Consider the following 24,488-nt stretch of genomic DNA (forward strand, 5'->3'; position numbering starts at 1 on the left):
CATGATGGCTAAATGAGACAATCCACATAAGGGCTTTGGTATAGTGCCTAAGGAAACATTCAATAAATTAACAACAAATTTTCTTTTTACAATGATCTCTAATGAAACTTCATCAATAAGCTTTATCAATAATACACACAGAACCATGGGACATCAGTGTAGAATATAATCTAAAATACCCACTAAGACTAACAGTACTCAGAGATAAAGCAACTTGGTCAACATCGCAAAGCCAGTGAGTGGTAAAACTGGGACTAAAAATCAAGATTTCTCCCTCCTAGTTCAGTGATCTTAACTCCAAAAAATAGAGGCCTAGGACTGGCCCCATGGCCGAGAGGCTGGGTTCGCATGCTCTGCTTCATCAGCCCAGGGGTTCACAGGTTTGGATCCTGGCACAGACCCAGCACTGCTCATCAAGCCATGCTGAGGTGGTGTCCCACATATCACAGCCGGAAGGACCCACAACTAGAATATACAACTATGTACTGGGGGGCTTTGGGGAGAAGGAAAAAAAAAGACGAAGATTGGCAACAGATGTTAGCTCAGGGCCAATCTTTAAAAAAAAAAAAAAAATAGAGCCCTGAAAGGCTTTAGAAATAAGCAGTCATTGTGGTCAACATCAGCAATTCTATTTTTATTTTCTTGGTTATTATGTATTGAGACTTTACTATAAGCCAAGCATTATGGCTGCCCATTATATGCATATTTAATCATTGCAACTTTATCTTTTTGACAAAATTGATAAACCACAGAGATTATGCTTAGAATAACTGTTTTCAAAATTTAGTCACCTTAGAGTTCATCTGAGAGGGAAAAAAATAGGACTTTATTCTTAGCTATGACATGTCAATTACGTTTGTACTCAGTTTTCATCTATGTTCCCACTTCTAACTTTGGTTTTGAAAATGCAAAACCAAAAGATAAACAAGACAAAAAAAAAACAACAACAACCCAGAAAACCCAACCATTCTATATACCTATTAAGTTGGGGAAGACAAACAGTGTTTAAATTATTTAGTGGCATTTTAAAAACTTCCACTTACAGAACTGTCTATAAAAAAGAAATAGAAAATTCAAAACAAAGCAACCCTATAAGAAGTGAGCTAACAAGCACCCGCCTGAGCAGTGCATCTCCTCTCAAAGTGCCAGGTACAGCAAAATAGTCTCTTTAAAAATTTAAGAACGATATACAACTCCAGAAAACATTCTGTTAAGTTTCTGAAGCATCAACCTATTTGATTAGAAGCTTGACTTTTTTTTAAAAGAGAAAAAGAAAAACACAGCTCCCTAGGTATATATCCTGCCAACAGTCACCTGAAAAAAAACCAGCAAAAGGCCCACATTGTTCAAACTATTATTTAACATCAAAGTTTAAAACACGGAACAGAAAAATACCAAAATTCTAAAATTAAAACATCAAGTAATGATATTTGAGCACTTTAAGATTTAGACAAAGCTTCAATCTACCAGTGTTTCACACTGTTTATGCTGACTCTGTTGGGGATTTTTAAAATTTCTGTTATCTCAGAAGGCCCGCCATTTCTATCAGAAGAAACTCTGAACTACAGGTGTTTTTATATTAGATCCCAAAATAAAGCAAAGGACAACCTACAATTAAAAAAATCCAGTGAGTCTTTACCTTTGCCTTCTTCCACCTAATGGATTTGGAAATAATCCAAGCAATGTATCTGAGTCACAAGGATCTCCAGAACTGACTGGCTGGATTACCTAATGGCATATATATCAAATAGAAAGCTGTCCACATTGAAAGGTCCTAACACGAAGCAGAATATAAGCCTTTGGGCATTTTTCCTTCGTAGAGCTAACTGAGCTGTATTAAAGGTCCATTCCCTCACTATTACCCCTCAAATGACCGATCACATTAGGGATAAAGTCTATGGCCACACACACAAAAATGTATTTACGTACACTTAATCACACTGGGATGTTTAAAAAATTACCCTCTTTTGCAATCACCAGAATTGATCAGATCTTTTATTTAGGCTATAATCCAAAATAACTTCAGTGTAACACACCCTCATGTGTGTTTTATATAAACTTCCTTAAAAACAAAAGAACTCTTTCCTGCTTCTCAGGCAGGAATCCAGAGTGCTGAGGTTCACTGAGTGGGCCACTGGTGAAATCTGGAGTTGCTGCAAGAGTTTGTGGTTGTTTCTTTTTTTGAGGAAGATCAGCCCTGAGCTAACGTCTGCCACCAATCCTCCTCTTTTTGCTGAGGAAGACTGGCCCTGAGCTAATATCTGTACACATCTTCCTCTACTTTATATGTGGGGTGCCTGCCACAGCATGGCTTGACAAGTGGTGTGCAGGTCTGCACCCAGGATCCAAAACAGCAAACCCCAAACCACCGAAGTGGAACATGTGAACTCAACTCCTGCGACACTGGGCTGGCCCAAGAGTTTGTGCTTTTGAGCCAGACCAGGGTTTTCATTTGAGTAACCCTAGAGTACAGGCACAACGAGTTCCGTACATGACTTTTAGAGTAAACTAAGTGAAGACATTTTACACAACACCAAAAGGTAGTTTCAATTTCCAGTTTTGGGGTAACTTGAAGCAGCAACAAGATTAGGCAACACAATTGCTATGATCATTCTGGTCCTTGGCTAGAAATATTGTCACTTATAGGTTATAGCTATGGTCTGAACGTTTGTGTCTCCCCAAATTCCTGTGTTGAAACCCTAACCCTCAAAGGTGATGGTATAGCAGGTGGGACCTCTGGGAAGTGCTTAAGACATGAGAGTAGAACTCTCACGAATGGGATTAGTGCCTTAGAACAGAGGCTCCATGAAGGTCCCTAGCCCTTTCCACCACATACAGACACAGCTAGAAGTCTGTGACCAGAAGAGGGGTCTCACCCAACCATGCTGGCACCCTGATCTTGGACTTCCAGCCTCCAGAACTGTGAGCAATAAATTTCTGCTGTTTATAAGCTACCAGTCTATGGTATTTTGTTACAGAAGCCTAAACAGACAAAGACGCCATGAACTCACCTAAAAAACAGCTATATGTCCTTCCCTAGCACATCTGGATGCCAATTTGCCATCAGTAAACTTAGGGTCATCATTTTATACCTCTTCATTCTCAAAATGGTCAGAGATGTGATTGTAAAGCACTTTGACATACAGACTAATTATACAAGAAGACAACTCACGCCAACCAGATGACGCCAGCTCAAGAGGAAGGAAGGATCCTGCATCGCATCGCAACTCCCAGGAAATCAGATGTAACAAATTAGAGTTTCTGAATAAATACAACTTTGAGACTCCCACAGGAGAACACAGGCTAATTAGAGGTCCCTGCTGTAACTGTGGCACACAATTGGCCTCGGGCTGTTTGCTCCACCGCCTACAGCTGGAGCCCAGCTCAGGCAGGCTCCTCAGCAGCAACATGAAGGCTGGATTTTGCGCCAGTGGCCAAGCGTCATTACAGAACCGCAGCAAACTTCCTGGTAGAAGTATAATGAATCTATTTCTGATAGTCAAGCACAGAAAAACAGTTAAGACTTAGCACGTGCAAGGATAAGATTTCATCTTTACTATTATTCTAGGCAAGCACTGGAATGTGAGGTTCATATGTCTTATGTATTGACATCTTACAATTCAAAAAGATTCACTGTGAATCAAGCTTCGTGGCTGAATGAAAAAATTTTGTAAAGGTATAAAAAAGAATCAGACATTTGTCCTTGTATCAGTTCCTGAATACAGTACAAACTTCTCCTCTTGGGAAGGAGGATAAAACAAGCTGTGGTTTTTTGTTAAAAAAAAATTAACTATTTAAGCTGTACAAACAATACATGCTCTTTGTAAAAAAGATTAGAAAATATGAAAAAGGCAAGAATGAAAATTAAAAACAAAAAGTCACTAGCAATCTACCTCCCAAGGATCACAAAGATTTTGGAATATATAGTTACAGACTTTTTCCCCTAGGAAAGTAAATATTCTTACCAATTTGTCCTAAGGTTAGATTTCTTCAGCTCACAAGTGTGTATAGGAAGAGCCATCTCTTTTTTTTTTTTTTAAGATTTTATTTTTTTCCTTTTTCCTCCCAAGCCCCCCAGTACATAATTGTATATTCTTCGTTGTGGGTTCCTCTAGTTGTGGCATGTGGGACGCTGCCTCAGCGTGGTCTGACGAGCAGTGCCATGTCCGCGCCCAGGATTCGAACCGACGAAACACTGGGCCGCCTGCAGCGGAGCGCGCAAACTTAACCACTCGGCCACGGGGCCAGCCCCAAGAGCCATCTCTTTTGAAGTTTGAGGACTTACCTTTATTAACACTATTTGCAGATCTTAACTCTACCAGTCCATTAAAAGTACTGAATTTTCCTGTATTCACTTAATAGTCTAGTTTATTTTTACCACTTAATAAATATCAAAGCCCAAATTTTGTGTTGGCCACTTGATTAATTTTAAAACCACTTATGAAGTACTAAAATTTTAGTTCCACATACAAACACACAAATGACCAATCTGGGTTTTTTTTAACCAAGGCAGTTTTAAAACATTTACTTCTGTTCTTCTACTCCTTCCCCAATTTATAGTTGCTTCTTTAACCAAACAATCTGGATTTAAGACTGACTTCTTATTTAGTCAACATACCTTTAAGTCACAGCACGAGGCACGTTAAGCACTTGTTAAGACGTATAAGAAAATCCCCATGTGGGACTAACTGATCTGAGTGAAGTGACTACATTCAAAAGATAAGGATGTCTTACCTTATCTGCATAAATTGGAATATCATGAAATGGAGATATATATTGTCCTTTTTCATTTTCTGCAAAATGAATTAGAAAAAGTTATTACTTTTTTGGTTGACTGTATTTCCAAATGCATGAAGTACACATTATTTTTAAAAAGATTTTACTTTTTTAGAGCAGTCTTAGGTTTACAATACAATTGAAAAGAAGGTACAGAGATTTCCCATATACCCCTGCTCCCACGAGTGCATAGCCTCCCTCGTTATATACTTCATCTACTTGACCCCTCCAAGACTGGGTTAGGTTTTCATCCAATGTGCTCCTCAGGTGTCTAACAGGTACTAACCTCTGTAATGAGGGCAGGGACTGCCTTAGAGATCTTTATATTCCCAGAGCCTAGGAGTGCCTGGCATACAAAAGGTGCTCCAATTGTTTTGGGTTGATCTTACATCATTTGACAGTTTACATAACTAATGAAACAACTGGGCTCCAAGAGAAGGGAGGAGACCAATTTGCTGAATTAGAAACCATGTTGCTTTAAGTGATGCTCCAGGAAGAGAGCCATCTTAGATGATGATTTTTCTTAGGGATAAACGAGCTGCAACATTTTCACAGGTTATTTCTGTATTCTAGAGACCTAACTACCATATCCAAAAAGTAATTTTAAAACTTCCTTACTGGGGTCGGCCCGGTTGCCGAGTGGTTAAGTTTGCTCGGCCGGCTTCGGGGGCCCAGGGTTTCACCGGTTGGGATCCTGGGCGCAAACATGGCACTGCTCATCAAGCTATGCTCAGGTGGTGTCCCACATGCCACAACTAGAAGGACCCACAACTAAAAATGCACAACTATGTACCGGGGGGCTTTGGGGAGAAAAAGAAAAAAAATAAAATCTTTAAAAAAATTAAAAAGAAAACCCAAAAAACTCCCTTAAATATTCTTAAAGAATATTTAAGAAACCTAAGGGTCAGTCCACACTGCATCCCTTCAGGTTTAAAAACCAAAGTGGAATAGGAAAAACGTAACAGTGACCACCCCCAATACCACAATGGTCTCTTCAGAGTCAATTGTGACTTTGCAGTCCACCATGAGTTTTAAAGAGACTGGCAAATGTAACATTATAGAGGCCAAAAATCTTCTATTAAGGCAGGATGCTAAGAAATCTGTGATTTGAAAAAAACAAATGAAACAAAATTATATATAATTATATAGGTGGCTGTAATTACTAGTATTTCTTAAGTTCCAGCGAGTTCCATCTGATAGCTAACAGTTACTTTAGCCAGTGCCAAAGTCAAGGAGTGGCTTCGGTCTTCTATAATGGCTATCGAATACTCGCCACCAATACATAACTAAAAACTGCATTTGCTCTGCACATACAGCCCGCCGGCAAGTACCCAAATCATGCCAGTCACCTCTCCAAATCCCTCCTAGAAATTCTGGGGCCAAGACTAACTCCAGAAAAATAGTTCAGTGACGTATTCGTCAAAAGTTCTTGCACTGCCCTTGCTGCTTAATTCTGAAATTAATTAAAATGGGGAGCCCCACCCTTGGATTTTACACCGTAGTCAACTTCAGCTGGATGTGGACACTTTTGAGTTCACTTTCCTTCTCCTCCTGCATCAGGCTACTTCTTGCTAGGAGATTTGTTCACTCTTTCACTATTCTCATTCGTCCCCTCTACGCCCCCCTCTTTCCTGACGTTCAACACACGCAAGAACTTAAAGAAGCTCGTGCACCTGCCCATTTCCTTCCGCATAAAACCGTAAAGAATTTAAAACAGAAAGGCCTTTGGTGACACATTTTTCAACACCTCGGTTATCTCTAATAATCTATTCCCAGTAGCTTGGGGGAGGGAGGTAGAGGAAAAAGATAAACCCGAGGGAGCTTTCCTCCACCTACAGCGCAAAAGCTGGCGCGCCGAGGAAAGCGGAGCGCCGCCAGCCCGCAGCTTCCCGGGCTCAGCGCCGCTCTAGGCGCGGACTTGGGGGAAGTACCCCTTAGACGCCAATTCCCTGCACATGGGTGAAAACTTGGCACTTTCTTACTCTGCCTCCCAGATTGACGTCACCTGCTCGACTGGAGGGGACCAGCTTTCTGTTTCACAAGGCGCATTCCCAGCATCAGTGCTCCGGGAAAACACAACGCAGGAGAGGCATGAGCGCTACGGGGACCCCCAAGGGATGGGTCCAGTCATCCACTGACCGCTCCTGATCCAGGCCTCAGTTTCCTCACCTGCAGAACGAGGGGCTGAACTTGATCCCCCTCGGCGCCCACAATCCGAATTACAGTGAAGGAATTAAGATCTTGGGGAGTCATCCCCCCCGCCACCCCCCTACGTTCCTCCAACTTAAGCAATCCTCTTACGAGGATTAGTTTACCTCCAGGCACCTTTCTAGGGTGACTTAGTGGTATCCTTTTCCCATTAGACACTGCCCGAGCCGGACACCTGCAAAACCGGCCTGGCCCACGTTAGGGTCCAACCAAGCGCGTGAAAGAGGAACGCCGACCCACGCTGTCCCGCCCGCGAGGGGGACGTGAAAGATGGGAGGGCCGGGCCTGCCCAGGCCCCGGGGACCCGCCGAAGGAGCCCCGCCCGCGGCCGGGACAAGGGGTCGAGCGCGGGCCGCAGCCGCCCGGGCGGGACGCAGGGCGAGGCCGGGGAATGAATGGGCTAGCGGGCAGGGTGGGGCCGCGGGCCGCCGATACTCACTGAGGAAGACTCGGTACTCGAAGGTGAAGGGCGCGGCGCGCTCCTCGCTGCTGAAGCCGCTCATGGTGGCGGAGACGAGTCGCCGCCGCTGCGACAAAGCCACAAGCCTGCACGCGGCGCCCAGTGACAAGGACAGATCTCGGCGCCTGCGCACTGCAGGGACTGGACCAGCGAGCAAGGAGGGAGAGCGGCCTTTAAAGCGGCTCACGCTCGCGGGCCCGGCCCACCCTGCGCGCAGGCGCACTCCGCCCGGCCCGCGAGTCCCCGCGCCCTAGCCCCGCCCCCTCGGGCCCCGCCTCCGCGAGGCGCCGCGCTGGCTTCCAGACAGGGCCACGTGGCTGCCGGCAGGCTGTGGTTCCAGTCTTCCACCTGGGCGGGCGGGGTTTGCGACTCTGACGCAGAAGGGTAAAAGCGCAAGTTCTCAGCTTGGACCAGATAGAATTGACCGTCGGCTCCTCTCCTACCTTTGGCTCTCGCACACCCTTCCCTGCAGAGTAATTCCTTATCTCAAAAGGCTTTTGTAAGTCATACGCTTCACCCGACACGCCCTGCCTGCGGTCTCAAAGGTGGGCATTTTTCTGATCCATTTAAGCGAAGTTGAGGCATGTCACTGGCACCCGAAATGGATACCAGCTGGGTACCAGCTCCACCGCTTTCTCGTGTATGATATTGGGCAAATTCGCTGTTAAGCTTTCTGACTCAGATTCTCATCTGGGAAATGGAGATAATAACTATTTCATGGGTTATAGGAATGTTTAACTGAGTTGAGACACGTCAAGAGTTGGAGGAGGAGCCTGGCTCCTTGTAAGCGCTCGGGCGGTGTAACTTGTTATTCCCACGTTCCCCGATGGGGGAGGATTCCCTCTGCCCCTTCCTTGCCCAACCCATCCCAGATCCCCGGGGACTGCCGATGGAAGCATTGGGAAAGTCTAGGCGTGAGCTCAGAGTCCCTGGAGGACGTTTCTCTCAGGCATAAGCTCCTAGGAGCTTGTTTTTCTACTCTTGCATCGTGTCAGGCCAGACCCCTAAAACTAAAGTCTGATTGAGGCTGTGGGCAGATAATTGCATCACTTACTTCCCCAATCCTATATGTTAAAAAAAAAAAAGTATGTTTCAAAATCCGAATTATAACTTAGGAAATTGTTATTCACTAATTTGATTATATAATAATGATTATTTCAAAGAATACCTGGCTTTATTTAAAAATTTTGATGGGCTGGGTTTCTTTAAATAATCTTGTTTTTCTAAGGCATTGGAGATAATGTGCCTTAGAGACAATTTAATTTAAACTTTTTTTCAAAACAATGTCTATTTGTAAAACGAGATGCTCCCTGATTAAATGAAAACCTAGTAAGATAATTTTCTAATTAGTTGGAAGGAGTGTCTCTCCCTTGCCTCTATCCAGACTCCTGTTAATTTTCAGAAGGCCATGACTCACTGACCTTTTGAACACTACCCCACACTGTTTTACTATGGAACACAAGGGGAGAGAAAAAATAGAGCAATAGTTTAGTCAGTAAAACAATGTATTGCTGAAAGTTAAAGGAATCTTTGCAAAGTGAATACTAATTAGGGTCAAGTTCAGAGAGTTTTTTAAAGAGGATGCTCTTTTGATCGACCTGCTCTCTCAATTTTCTGCCTTTGAGAAGATGGAACTACTTTTCTTGGAAAAACTCAGAATCTCCTCTGTGACTGACTTATGAACAGACAGAAATTATGCAATAATGTGCCACACACAAGTGCTTTTGTTTCCTGCCAGCTCATAGCACAATAATAAAGTCTTACTGACCTCTGGACTGGCACACTAGCTCTTGTGTCATCGAATGTGTTCAGAGAGCCAATCAGTACCAACTTCAATAAAACACTGAGGCCTGGCTTTGCTGGGGCTCATGTCAGTGCCTTGTAACTTTCCCTTGCAGACAAGAGTGGTGAGCCCCACAGGACCAAGTAGATCTTGTTCTCTTTCTCATGTCTCCCTGGGGCTGAGCCCAGTATCTGGCCTAGAGTAGATGTTTAATGAATCTTTGTTGGACCAATGGATAGAGGAAATAATCAAAAGGAGGGGGAAAATACCTTCTTAAGTATATTTGACAGAGGAGCACCCCTGTCCTCAGACATTATCCTTCTTTGTCTGTAACCAAATCCGATAACGCTTTTCGGTCGGTATCCTGTGCTCTTTGCTGTGGGTGATCCTGTTGGGTACCTGCAATTTCCTGATGCCCTCTCCTCCTTGGCTGGTGGCTGCACTCTCTTCTGACATTCCTTCTACTTCTCTGGCCACTCATTTCCCATCCTCCCCCTTAGCTTTCTCGTCATCTCTTTATTTTAATCATCATTGTCTTCTTACTTCTCATATTCTCTCTCTCTAGATATACCCTCTCCCTAAGTTATCTCATATATATATTTGGTGTCAAATACCACCTATAGGTCCTATAACATGAAAACTTTCAAATCTATAAATTTTGTTTAACACTTACTGTGGCCATGCTCTGTGCTAGATGGTAGGGATCTAGCTCTTAGAAAGACATGGTGCTGGCCCTCACAGAACTTACAGTCTGAAGGGAAGACAGACTTCAACAAATAATTACAATAAATTTGGATATGTAGAATGATAGAGGAAATACGGGGCGTTGCATTATGGGAGCAGAGAACCTCTTGAAGGAAGTGACCCTTAACCTGTGACCTGAAGGATGAGAAGGGGTTCATAAGGTGGAGGACAAGATAGAAGCCAGAAAAGGATTATTAAGAGATGAAACCAGAGATATGGTCAGGGTTAAATGGTGAAGGGCCTTGGAAGGCCTCATGTGGGGTTTGAACTTTTCCCTAAGAGCAATGAGAAACCTGAGAAGGGTATTTGCCAGGAAAGTGACATGATCAGAATTGCTTTAAAACGTGTCTCTATTAGCAGCTTGGAGCCTGAATGAGGTTTAGCAAGACTAGAGGCAGGGAGAGCAATGAGAAGGCTGCTGCAGTGGCCCAGGTGAAAGATGATGGTGTTGCCCTGGGCTTGGGTAGCCAAAGAGAAGACTAATTATGGAGCTAAATTCAAGAGAGAATCGATGGAATTGATCATTGGTTGGACAGAGTGAAAGATCAGGGAGATGAATTTGAGCATGATTTCTAGGTTTCTGGTGACAACAACTGGTTGAATGGTGTGTCATTTACTGACATAGTTTCGTTGAGATGGAAGGTGAGAAAAATGATGACTTTGTTTTGAGTATTATGGCAAACACCGATAGTAGCCTGCCCAATAGCGTATTACTCCTCCTTTCTAAAAGAATCCTGATTTTGTTCAGGTATCTACTCCTCTGTGTTTACATTTGCTTCAGGGCATCCAGCCCCTCCACTGTCTTCAAAGAATGAGTTTTAAACAAGCTAAGACAATCATGGTTGCCAGCGATAGTTTCAGGCACGCAAATGTGATGCAATTATGTCCAATGGGATGAAGGGAAGGCTGCTAGAGGGTTTCTGGAAAAGATTTACTCTCTCTTAAAAAGAGAGTATACTTTGGATGCTTGTTGTGTGAAGCCAGAGAGACTTGGCGGGTTGTTTGTTATAGCAGCTTAAACCAGCAAAAGCTAACTAATACAAATGGCTACCGCGGCTGCAGTCCTCTTAGAAGGCATCAGTCATCAGGAGAGTTTGCCTGAGAACCAAGCTGACATGTAGAGATCAGGAAAGCAGAAATAGGGCAAGAATCTGAGTTGTTAAGATGTCTTTGACTTGTTGACTTAACCAACCCTGGAGTTACTTTGCCTCTGGAACCTTTTATTGAGTTAGATAATAAGTTCCTTAGAGTTTAAACCAGTTAAATTGGGGTTTTCTATTATTGAACTAAAAGCATCTTGGCTAAAATAGACTGATAGCCTAAAAAATGAATGAAATTCTGACACATGCTACAACATGGATGAACCTTGAAGACATTATGCTAAGTGAAATAAACTAGTCACAAAAGGACAAATATTGTGTGATTCCACTTACATGAAGTTTCACCTAGAGTGGTAAAATTCACAGACACATAAAGTATAATGGTGGTTGTCAGGTGCTGAGGGGAAGAGGGGATGGGGAGTTGTTTAATGGAGTTTCAGTTTTGGAAGAGAAAAAAGTTCTGGAGATGAATGGTGTGATGGTTGCACGACAGTATGAATGTACTAAATGCCACTGAACTGTACACTTAAAAATGGTTGAGATGGTAAAAAAAAAATGATATAATTAAATATATCTTTCCTTAAAAAAAATGCGAAATTTAAGACATCTGTGATCAATAATTACTCCAAAATTTGTACATAGATGGTGTATCACCTAGGTCCAACCAGACAAAAACTACTCAAAATGTTTAAAACAGAGGAACTTTAATGCAGGGAATTGGTAAATAAGCAATAGAAGAGGCGAGAGGCCAAATACAGATTAGCAACAGCAGGAAGCCACAACCATCTCTAGGCCAGAGGGACTAGGCAGGAGGAAGAGGCAGGGTCACCAAAGGGAGTCACTCAGGGGCTGTGGACAGAAGCTAGAAGCACAGTGGGCCTGCCCATCTGGAGACAGAGCTGCTGCTGGAGCTGCTACCTGGGGCAAAAAGGGAAGGGGAGACGTATTCTTTCCCTGCCTCATGCCCTCCAGTCTCCTGTCAGGGTCTCCCATTGGCTGGGCCCAGATGAAAACCAACTGTATTAGTCAATTTTGACTAGTTTATGCTACTGTAACAAACAATATACAGAATTTCAGTGGTTACAAGAATGAACATGAACATTTATTTCTTGTTCAAGTTCCAATATCATGGTGGTGATATGGGTCAGCTGTGGTTCTGCCCCATATGTCTTCTCATTTGCAGACTGAGGCTTAAGTGGCATCCCCCATCTTGATCTTATTGCAGAGGGAGAAAACAAATGGCCAAACCAAACGATGGCTCTAAAGCTTTGGATCAGAAGCAGTATATATCACTTCCACTCACATTCAATTAGCTAAAGCAAGTCTTATGACCTTGTCTGATGCCAATGAGCCATGGAAATAAACTCCTCCTTGAGCAGACATTGCAAGTGGGTAACCATGTATAGGAATGTATAATTCTCCTATAGAGAGAGAAGTAAATAAATAGTAACAAGAATGCTGTCTTATCACACACAGTGTACTTTCTTAATCGTAAATATTCATTTGTCCCCTTTTTGCATGAAAAATACACTTACTCTCCCTACAAAGAATGACACTCAAAAGTCTCAACCAATCATGACGTCAGAGTCAGTTTAGTATCTCATGATAGTTTCTGTGTTATGTCCAGATATGGCTCCTCTTGATCCAGAGACTTACGCACTTAAAACAAACAAATGTTATCTACTGCTCCCCACATCTGTACCTAATAAGAAATGGTTAAACAAGGACAGAATAAACAGTGAAATAAACACCTATTCATCAAAAGAAAGAATGCGAGGCACACAGCTATGACTGGTTGTCAGAATTCCAAAATTCTACAGGGTGTGGGAAACATTCCTTGATTAAGTTCCAGTTCAGCTCTCTTGAGTTGCCTCCTGTTATTGTTCTTCAGAGCCCTTGGCCTTACTCTATGGAAGTTCCTTTCTTTTCCAATATCCTTCTTGGCCACATTTGGAAAATATATACTCCTTAGGGATTGAGCAGCTTTTGCAACTTCCTTCCTTCCTGCTCACAGAAATTGGGGAGCCCAAAAGTTGTTCTCCAGTAGTCATAACCTCTTTTAGCCCAAGTTGGTGCATCTTGGAAGTACAACTCTTTTCAAAACTTGTATAGTGTTTAGCTATCTGATTCTAGCCAGCTCCATGTGCCCGTTACCACACCTGTAATTCTTTCCAAGAAATGCCTCTCTCTCTAGGTGTAATTGCTACAGTAACTTGAACTTATCAAGCCTCCATTGGAGAGCATGCCCTTAGTGTATTTTTCCTGAGTCGTTGTATCCAAGAAAGGATGTACTAGAAGCTCTGGTCTCTCTCCCAAGGCTGTTTTAATTTGACATGTAATCAACTTTGTTACTCAAAGCATTTCTTAATTTCTCTCCTTTATTTGAGATGAGCAAGAGTTGAGTCTTTTAACCCTGCCGATCCTGAAACTTCGGAGTCTCCCGTTATCCCTTTCATCCCTGCTTACGAAACAGCTAATTCTTTTCTAAGCTCATCTGTTTCTTGTAGTTTCCTGTCAAATGCAGCTAAATGCAACCAAGGCACACTAGTAACAATCTGTTTCCCAGCCTCTTTGCATAAAACGACAGGCTCCTTGGTACATTATCTGCCTTCCACGGGACCAAAGGCTGTGGTCCTTGCTGCCCACCACTAGGTCCCAAAGCCAATGACACACTTTTTAGGAAAGCATTCTGCTCCTGCCACCAATTCCTCTGTCAGCTTTTCTAGATAATGTTGTGTTAACTGACAACCCTCCCCCCTAATCTTACAATGACATTCACTTCTTTCTCAGATTACATGTCAGGGCTTTGGCTCTGTTCCGTGTATCTATTATTCTGGGCTCCTGACAGAGGGAACGGCTCCTTTCTTGGTCTCATAGTAGAAGGAGAAGAGAAATGGCTTGAACCTCATCATGGCTCCTAAAGCTTCTGGTAGGAGTTGGTATTAGCAACTTCTGCTCACCTTCCATTGGCTAAAGCAAGTTATGTAGCCAGGTCCAGTGAGAAGGGAGCAGGGAAGTATACTCATCTTCAGAGAGGCACCATAAGGCACTTGGCAATGTGGGGATATATACTCCTGTTACAGAGAGGAGAGTGAATAATTAGGAACAATAATATAATCTTGCATTCCTCTGACACAGAAGCTTGAGAAAACTAGTCTACAGTGGTTAGCTGCCCCCAGCCCCCTCCTCCACTACACAACAAATACAGCTGAGCAGGGGAAGAATAAAGAATGGATATGACAACAGGGACTTAGGATAGCAATAGAATTGGATGAGGAGGCAGCTTGAAATTGCATTTGCGTAGTCCATTATATAAGACAGAGGGAAAAAATTGTCCAGAATTATCAGTGACAAATAATGGAGGGAATCTTATAGACATTCTGGAGGTGGGGAGAAACAAAAGTCCTAGTTGAGATGTCCAAGGAGTAGTTAGATATAAGGCATTGAACTCAGAAAAGAAAGGAAGGTTAGGGGCCAGCCCCATGGCCGAGTGGTGAAGTTTATGGGCTTCTGTGGCCCAGGGTTTTGCCAGTTCGAATCCTGGGTACGGACATGGCACCACTCATCAAGCCACGCTGAGGCAGCATCCCACATGCTACAACTAGAAGGACCCACAGCTGAAAATATACAACTATGTGCCAGGGGACTTTGGGAGAAAAAAGGAAAAATAAATCTTTTTAAAAAATTAAAAAAAAAAGAAAGGACAGTTGGCCAGAGTCATTGATTTGGGTGATTTTAGCCACAAGAGAAGGTAAAACCACCTACAGGAAGTATATAGAGTAATAATTTTTTAAAAAACAGGGGGTCTAGAACAGAACCCAAGGAATTCCAATATTCCAGGGACAGATGGCAGAAGAGGTGTCCACAAAGGGGTCTGAGAAGGAATGCCAGTGAGGTGGGAGATAAAACACAGCACTGTGATGTCTTAGAAGCCAGGGGAAGAGGAGGTGTTAGGAAGAAATTATGGTCAACTCTTATATACAGCTGCCTTCTGGACTTCTCTGCCTGGCTGCCCCATGAGCATCTTGTATTCACCAAATCCAAAAATGAACTTTCCTTTTTCTCTCTTGAGTCCTCTGTCGCAGTTACTGGTGCCACAACTGCCCAGTCAGCCAACCTGGAAGGTCCTCCAGGCTCCCCCTGGTTAACCTTTGCAGCAGCCACTGGTGGTTGCCTACCCAACACCTGTTCACTCTTCATTTCTCCTTCCCAACAGGACTCTGTTGTTGTTCAGACATGCATCCACCTTCCCCTGCATGGCCCTGTGCTTCGGGGATTGCAGTGTCATCCCAGCCCCAGGGGACGGTCTGATTAGTCCAAGTTAATCACAGTGGTTCCGTTCCCCTTGCCAGTGACTAGTTTGGTCGTGGGTATGTGACACAATTCTGGCCAAGGCAGTCTAAGGTGAGTGTGATAGAGGCTTCTGTGTAAAGTTCTGTTCCTTCTATGAGAGCTACACTAGAAGAGGCCGTCTCTTCTTCTCTTGGGTATTGTCTTGGGATTTGCCAAGCACAGCTGTCTTACAACCTGGAGGAGAGGTAGTCTGTAGGTAATATTGATACACTTACCATGAAGATGCCAAGTGGAAAAACCTTGGGTCTTGATAATGTCATTGAGCTGCTCACTTAACCAACCCTGGGCCTTCCCTGCCTCAGGTCTTCTTACAAAGAGGTAATAAATTAACCTTATTAATAGCTAATAAATTATACGAGATAGTTTGACTTTGCTGTTGTGTTTAAACCAATTTGATTGAGAGTAGTCTGTTTCTTGGTGGCTGAAAAACGTTCTAATGGATACGGTTTCTCAGTGGTCTTTCACCCTCTCCCTCAGGTTGATTAGATTGGAGATGGACTCTAGTTCCAGAGATGGGCCTTGATTTGTCTAAATCAGTCATTGTACTCCTACCCCCTTTGACTGTTCCAGAACCCACTGAAGAACATGGGATTCAGAACATGACATTCCCCTAGCCACAGAAATTGGTTCAGGAATGGATATCTGACCCAATTTGAACCAATGAAAGTTTGCTGCCTCCTTCTGAGAAGGTACTTTGCTCTCTCAGGAGAAAGTCAGGGGGGCAGATATCCCCCCCGCAAGGTGAACAAGAAAGCATGTAGCTCTGATTGCCAATAGCTGCATTCTGCACCACAAGGGAAGCCAGCCTGAGGAGGAAGTTGACACTGTAGATGGCAGAGAAGAGGAATGGAGACAACCTGGGTCCCTGATAACATTGTTGAGCCTCTGGATCAACCAATCCTCTGTGCTTACTGTTATATGAACCAACATGTCCCTTTTGTTTAAGCCAATTTGAGTCAGATTTCGCAGTGGCAACTAAAAGCATCCTGGATAATGACCTGATAATGACTCCCACATCCTACCAGTTACCAGGTGTGATATTATGATTTATAAGAAATATATATATATATTTGGTCATTCAGATTATCTATTTGGTCTTCATCTACAGCTCTTGGCTCACAGCATTTAAAACCCTTGGCATTTCCTGAGCCGTAAGGGCAATGGGAGCATCTTTTGTTATAATATTGGTCTCTTGTCCTCAGTTCCTGGAAAGCTTCAGAGCCATAAAGGTGAAATGAGTGTTTTGTTTATGTTAATGAAGGTGACTCTTGGATCCCACCCAAGGGTGGGGGCTGGTGGCCAGGAGATCAAAGGATTAGTAATTTCAGTCCCACTGCCTGATTTCTGGGGAGTGGAAGGGGGCTTGAGGTTGAATCAGTTGCCAATAGCCAATGACTCAGTCAATCATGACTACTTAATGAAGCCTCCATAAAACCCCAAAAAGAATAGCTTGTTGGCCCTTCTTTTTTGGAGAGCTTCCACACTGGGGGACCAGAAGAGTTCCATGTGCCACTGTGACAGGCCCCAAGCTCCCCAAGGAAAGAAGCTCCTTTGTTTGGGACCCTGCCCTATGTATCTCTTCATCTGGCTGTTGATTTGTATTATTTAATATCTTTTGTAACAAATCAGTAAATGGGTTTTCTTGAGCTCTGTGTGCCATTCTAGAAAATTAATCAAACCTGAGGAGAGGGTCATAGGAACGTCTGATTTATAGCCAGTCGGTCAGAACTACAGGTAACAACCTGGACTTGCTCTTGGCATCCTGAGTTGGAGGGGCTTCTTGGAACCTCCGGTTTGTAGGCCAGAAGCACAGGTAATGAGTGGGCCTTGCACTGGCGTCTGAAGTGGAGGGCAGTCCTGTGGGACTGAGCCCTTTACCTGTGGGATCTGATTCAACTCTGTGTAGATAGTGTCAGAACTGAATTGAATTCTGGGACACCCTGCTGATGTCCAAGAACCGCTTGTTGGAGTGGGGAAACCTCCACACACACACAATGGAGTTGGATCCAGGAACCCTTTGCACCAGGAGATATTGAATTGATCTCTCAAACATCTCTTGAATTTGTCACCTCTTCTCCATCCCTACCGCCTCAGCCAGTCCTGGGACTTCTCATGTGGATTCCTGCAAGTACCTCCTACCTCGCTTGTCTCCAGCTCTGTCTCCCTCCAAGTCATTCTCTACCTGCCGCCAGTGTGAGCTTTAACGGATAAAGATCTGAATGCATCACTTCCCTGCTTCAAACCCTCTACCTGGTTGTCTCCAACTCAGTTTTTAAGACTTATTTCAAGTTTCTTATAGGAGCTCTTTTCTAACACTCCTCAGGCTGTCTCATTGCTTCTTCGGCCAACCACGAGGCCTCATCGAAGAAAGTACTGTACCACAGTATGATGTTTTTCTTTTCCATCTCTGCGCACTGGACTGTGGGGACGTCCGTGTTCCCAGACTCCAAAGACACTATTTGTTGAGCACACATATGCTAGAATTATTTCGTCTAAACTGCTGCATACGCTTAAAAGTGGGGAGCTAACCAAGTAGGCAATTTGATATAGTGTCAAGAACACTGAACTGCAACCCACAAAGCCCTAAAGTTTGTTTTGATTTCACCACTTAGAAGCTGTGGGGACCTCAAGGAAATGCCTTGGGCTCCACGCATCTGTAAAGTGGGAATAAGAATGTGATGTCAGTGGTAATATAGTCTACTGTCTACCTTTTCTGAAGGGATGATTACTTCGCCTGGGAATTTTTCATTCACAGTAAAGACACAAAAAAAGGCAAACTACTAATGCAATAGAAAGTAAAATGTAAACATGAAGTCTTTTATAATGAGTTTATTTTTCATCACTTTTAGCATAGGTAAAAGAATTAGGTTCCAAAGACATGGACCAGAGGAGAATGAAGGAGGTGATCATGATCATTAGAGGTGACTTCAAAGGATCGCCAGACAGCATGACACAAAATGCACTTCCTTGGGGCAGTCAGAATACATGAATGTAGGTTATTCTGTCATAAACAACTTGGCTTTGGCTGTTCTAATCTCCCTGCAGAAAGGAAGACAGAGTGGGGTGGGGGGTGATTACTCCTCAAACACAGAGTGATTTACCACCACCACTGGCTCTGTGACAGATAAACTAATTTGCCCAAATCACGAAGCTTGGGTTTTTCCAGCCACACTCATTTGGTTGCTTGCACATGACAACAGCAGCATTTGTTGGTGATGGGAGTCGAAGGCCTGGGCGTTGCAGCTAGGGAGAGAGCACAAACAACTCAAGGCAGCACAGTACAGCAAGTTCGGCAGCTTTCATCCCCTGACCACAAGGCAGGAGAGTGGAAAGGTTGATTTCTTTCAGCCCATGGCTGCACGAAGGCTTGATGGGTCAAACTAAATTTACACCTTTTACTTAAACTGCTGGTATTCCTTCCATCTCAAATCTTTGGAAGTCACTGAATGTGATAGAAATGTGGTCTTCAGGCCAAAACAGCAGTCTGGAGCCTGTGGCTGGCTGGATTTATTTTTAGGATTAGAGGGGACCTCCCTTTAATTTAATTTAATTTAATTTTCTAACTTTTAGGATTAGAGGGGAGCCTCTTTCATTTATTCTGAACCTCAGTTTCCCAAATATAGGAAGGAGGATCCACAGCAGCTTGGGGGAGTGGCAAAACCCTGGGCTTCCTGGTCAGACGGACCAAGATGTGAGTCTCAGCTTTGGCACTTCCTAATTATATGATCTTCAGTAAGTTACTTAACTTCTTTGAGCCTTAGTTTGGGAATAATAATAAATACCTTCTTATTTCATTACTTCATTCATTCGACAGACATTTATTGAGTGCCTCTTCTGTACCAAGCAATGTTCTAGGTCTGAGTCCACAAAGATGAGTGAAATAGACATAGTTCCTGGCCTCCTGGAGCTTATGGTCTGTGGTGAGAAATAAATCACAGACACACAAAGCACTTACGACCGTGCCTGGCTTTTAACATTTAACATAAATGTTTTGAGTTGACCAGAAATATAATTATTGACATTCAGTACCATTTGTTATGCGTTCTTTCCTTTTTCATTGATCCCTATCCTATCTCAGGGCCTTTGTACATGATATTCTCTCTGTCTGGCATGTTCTTTCCTCAGCTATTCCCACGGCTCCTTCTCTCACTTCATTCTTATCTGAACTCAAATGTCACCTCCTCAGAGAGGCCATTCCTAACCACCTATTAAATAGCCCTCCCGTGTCCATTATGTCTCAACAAAAATGCAAAAATCCTTTTTTTAAAATAGCCCTCTCACCTCTTTCACATTCTATCCACTTATCTTACTTTAAACCCATTCTTGATGGGTTTAAAAATTATCTGTCGGTGTTAAGTTTCTCTTAGATTTAAGGCAAATTTTTGTAGTAAAATTTCTACAATAATCATATTTTTAAAAGACAGACTTGAAAACACTTTACAATAGAAGATATAACAATGACCAATAAGCATATGAAAAGATGCCCAGCATCACCAGTGATCATTTTTAAGAGACTGATACTACTAAATGTTGGCAAGAACAACTGGAACTCTCTCATGAGAGCAAGAACACTGCTGATGGAATGCAAAATGGTACAGCAACTTTGGAAAATACTTGGGCACAGTTAAACTATACACTTAAACCATACAACCCAGTAAACGCACTCCTAGGTATTTACCCAAGAAAATTGAGAACGTATATACATATAAGGACTTGTATATGAACATTCATAGCAGCATTACTCATAATTCTAAATTTATAAAAACTGGTAACAACCCAAGAGTCTATCAACTGATGAATCGACAAACAAAATGTGATGTACTCATACAATAGAATACTACTCAGCAATAAAAAGGAACAAACTACTGATACATGCTACAACATGCGCAAATCTCAAAAACATCATGCTAAGTGAAAGAAGCCATACTCAAGGGCTACACAGCCTATCGTTCCATGTGTATGACATTCTGAAATCAGACAGGTGGTTATCTGGGGCCAGGAGTGGGGAGAGGGGTGACTACAAATTGGCACAAGGGAATTTTGGGGGATGCTGGAAATATCTTGAGTGTGATGGTGATTATACAACTGTATATAATAGCTAAAACTCATTGAACTGTTCATGTAAGATGGGTGAATTTTATTGTAAATGAATTATTTCTTAATAAAGCTGTTACAAAATTTTTACACATATAGATATATATGCATAGAAAATGACTCTATGCTTATCTCTTGTGGTGGGATTTGGGTGCTTTTTATTTTCTTCTCTTTGCTTATCTAAATTGTGTAAAATTTCCACAGTGATTATAGAGTGCTTTTGTAGAGAGAGAAACCAACAATAAAATGCCATAAACATAAATAATTGGGTTATTCAACAAGGAATCTCTTGTTGAGCCAACATTGTTTGCTTGTAATGAGGCCCATTTGGGTCACCTCCTTCTCATCTGTCTTTTCTCAGTGGCACTTGGAAGGGGTGAGCTGAGGAAATGGATGCAAAAAGGTACAGAGCTTAATAGCAATGCTTTGTCCATCCAGCTCTCGGTTTGGCTCTCACCTTGATTTTTGAATGAATACACAGTAGACTAATGATAGGGGGGCTCTCATCCTACTTTGCCAACTCCATCTTCCATTCCCACCCAATCAACTCATGTGTCCTCCAGGCCCCAAGAGAAAGTCCTCATAGGGCTGGACGGATTGTGGTTTGTAGGGTCTAGGCTGGGCCCCTGCCTCCAGCTCACATTGGTCTGTTGAGTGCTGCGTGGTCTTGGAGAAGTCAAGAGGCCATTCATCAATGGAGACCCATGATTAGAATAACCGCCTCATGCTGCACATGGCGGGACAGGACACGGAGTTCCTCTAAGAGCCTCTCTGGGGTGTGGGTGCTCAGTGTCAACAAGCCCTTGGCTCTTTTCCCCATCACACATCCAATTCGTCTCCTAACTTTCTGCCTGTGAAAGGCAGTCACCTTAGGAGACCTGACCAGCCCGTAGGTGGAGGATGCCACATCAGGAGAAGTCTGCATTGCTTGCCATTGCACGCCTGGGGGTAGCCAGACAAGGTCTCTGACAGGGCCCAGGTGTCAGGACACAGAATTCTAGTGAGGATAATAAAGCTACACTTACAAAAAAGGTTCAAAAATACCCTATGGAGGGAGCTCACAGTTTTCTAGCCACTCTAGTCCAGAAGTAAAGCCCAGCAGAAGCTCAGAGCAGTTGGGGTGGGCACAGGGGAGTGAGACAAATCATAGCTTTCCTCAGAGCTTCTACTTCATTACCCATAAATGCTAGGTTGGGAGAAATCCCAGGTCCCCAAACTGGGGTCTCTGACCTCAGAGTTCACAAAGGCACTATTTTCAGGAACTACTTCTAATATCTTAAAACTCCACACATTATTCACAATAGTCAAAAGGTGAAAACAACCCAAGTGTCCATTGACTGATGAATGGGTAAACAAAATGTGATGTGTGTGTGTATACACACACATATATAACAATGGAATATTCTTCAACCTTAAGAAGGAACAGAGTACTGCACATGCTGCCACATGGATGAACCTTGAAGACATTATGCTCAGTGAAAGAAGCCAGTCACAAAAGGACAAATACTGCATGACTGTACTTGTATGAGGCACCTAGAGTAGTCAAATTCATACAACAGAAAGTAGAGTGGTGGGTGCCAGGGCCGCAGGGGCTGGGAGGGATGGGCAGTTATCGTTTAATGCGTCCAGAGTTGCAGTTTGGGATGTTAAAAAAAATTCTGGAAACAGTTATAGCAATGGTTACACAATAATGTGAAAGCACTTAATGCCACTGAACCGTACACTTAAAGATGGCTACAACGGTAAATTTAATGTTGTGCACGTTTCACCACATACACAAAAAATGAACAGTCCACAGGTACCCACAAGGCCTCAACCCCTCACGAAAGCATCAAGTCATGCCTGTTACCACTCAGATCAAATCTCCGAATGGGCAGGCAGGACCTTTGATTGATCTTCAAAAAGAAATAAAAATAACAGCAGAATACATCAGTTATGACCTAGTGTAGTTTTTGTGGTAGGCACAGTCTTTCAGAGCATGGCATCTTCGGGGGAAATGAAACAAAGGGGCCTTGGTGGAAAGGTTGGCTTGAGTGAGTGCCCTGGTTTCCCCCTGCTGTGGAGGCTGTGATTTTGTGGTTGAGGCAGTCATGCTAAAGGAGAAACGCACCCAGAGGAGAGACCAGACTGTGTCTCTGGACAGATGCCACCCAGGCACAGGGACAAGCATTTGAGTTTGAGATGGCCTTTTCTCTGGCCTATTTTTAGAGCCTGGAGTCAGAGTTCTTCACAGTAAGCAGCTGGGAACTCTCTGTCCTACATGACACATAACACTGATACAGTACCAAAAATGGGGCCCACACATGCACTAGCTAATGAGGGACAGGATGGCACACCCTCTCTTGAGACCCTCATCCATCACCCCAGACCCCTGGATCGTGTGGAGTTGTGATGGATCCTGGCAGTCCGCTCAACACATGGGTTTATAGATACTGTGTGCAGCACAGCTCAGGAAGGATATTACAAGAATTAACACAATAGACTTCCATCTCCCGGACCAAGATCTTGAGGGTGAGGATTCTGGTTCACTATCAGGCAAAAAACTTTCACGAGAATTTCCCGCTCTCCTCCCCCTTATGCCCAATCCAGCTTCCTTGAAAGGCTGGATGCAGCGTGGAAAGGAACCATCAGAAGACGAATTCTAATTCAAACCTTTGCAGCCTGCGACCTTGGCCACTTTGAGCCTTTGTTACTTTGTGAAATGGCAACAACATCTCCTTCCACCTCATTTTATGAATCAAATGAGACAGTGTCTGGGGACATGCTTGGAGACAACATATTGTACAATTGCTTAAGAATTTTCTTCTGCCCCAACATCTAGTACATAATGTGGAGTAAACACGGTTAAGTCAATGTGTATCGATTGGATACAGTCAAAGCCTCAGAGTCACATTCGCTGCCCTGACCCCTGGAAATGTTCTTTTTTTTTTTTTTTTAAGATTTTATTTTTTCCTTTTTCTCCCCAAATCCCCCCGGTACATAGTTGTATATTCTTCGTTGTGGGTCCTTCTAGTTGTGGCATGTGGGACACTGCCTCAGCGTGGTTTGATGAGCAGTGTCATGTCTGCGCCCAGGATTCGAACCAACGAAACACTGGGCCGCCTGCAGCGGAGCGCGCGAACTTAACCACTCGGCCACGGGGCCAGCCCCCTGGAAATGTTCTTTTTTATTCACTAAAACTCTAGCAACACTTTGTCTTCCATAGAGATGAGGGGAAAATGTCCAGTTAACTGCAGGTTATTGGGGCCGTGCAAGGACCACCGAGTCAGTCCCATCTCCTTCCATCTCAGGAGCAGTCTCCTTTCTTCAAGCTCATGTAGGTGTGCTGAGTGAGAGCCAAGTACACAAGGGACTTCCTGATCCCCAACCCTTTTTAGGGTACATGAGTTATCTGTGTTGGAAAGGGGTTTAGTGTTTGTCCTCCATGAAGCCCCAAAGGGCACCACAGCTTCCCTTGGTCAACTTCTCCGCCCATTCCCCAGAGGCAGCAAGGAAAAAGAGGCCTTGGGGAAGGCTTTGTGCTTGCAGCTCCAGTGAGCAGCTACATTTCCAAAGGCTGAAAGGGGGTACTGTGTTCTCCCTTTCTCCTGTCCATGAATAAATAAACCCACGCCTCCCTGTGGCCTTGCAGCTGCCTGTTGCATTATGAGTTCTTGTTGGGCCTGGGGGATGGCAGTGGGCCCTATGAGGAAAGGAGAGAGAACAGAGCTCACCCGGCCCTTCTCTGGGCTCAGACCGGGAGGGCAACACCTGGAGGGCAAGACTCCCGGGGGTTCATTCTGCAGCTGCTCAGACATGACGTCCTGATGTAGTACTTAGGAAGAGAATGGCCCTGGGCACCTCTTGGAACAAAGACAAACCTACGCAGAGCTGGCAGGAGGGGCGCACCATGTTCTTGTGGGAAGAGGTCAAGGAAGGTGGCTTCAGTAATACATAAGGGACTCCAGGACACCAACACAAAGCATCAAAT

At 43.7% G+C, this 24,488-nt stretch overlaps 1 protein-coding gene across 1 annotated transcript in view; it reads right to left on the reverse strand.

Moving 5' to 3' along the window:
• Positions 1 to 7,708, reverse strand: part of PPA1 (inorganic pyrophosphatase 1) — a 31,968-nt gene extending 24,260 nt beyond the window's left edge. Inside the window, exons 1-2 of the mRNA XM_008508080.2 lie at positions 7,424 to 7,708; positions 4,735 to 4,793 (exon numbers count right to left, since the gene is read on the reverse strand). Of these exons, the coding sequence (XP_008506302.1) occupies positions 4,735 to 4,793; positions 7,424 to 7,487 (123 nt within the window). The 5' untranslated portion in view covers positions 7,488 to 7,708. The remainder of the gene's footprint in view (positions 1 to 4,734; positions 4,794 to 7,423) is intronic.
• Positions 7,709 to 24,488: the final 16,780 nt, after the last annotated feature.

Source organism: Equus przewalskii, chromosome 1, assembly GCF_037783145.1.
Source record: "Equus przewalskii isolate Varuska chromosome 1, EquPr2, whole genome shotgun sequence".
In the NCBI taxonomy this organism is placed as follows: domain Eukaryota; kingdom Metazoa; phylum Chordata; class Mammalia; order Perissodactyla; family Equidae; genus Equus; species Equus przewalskii.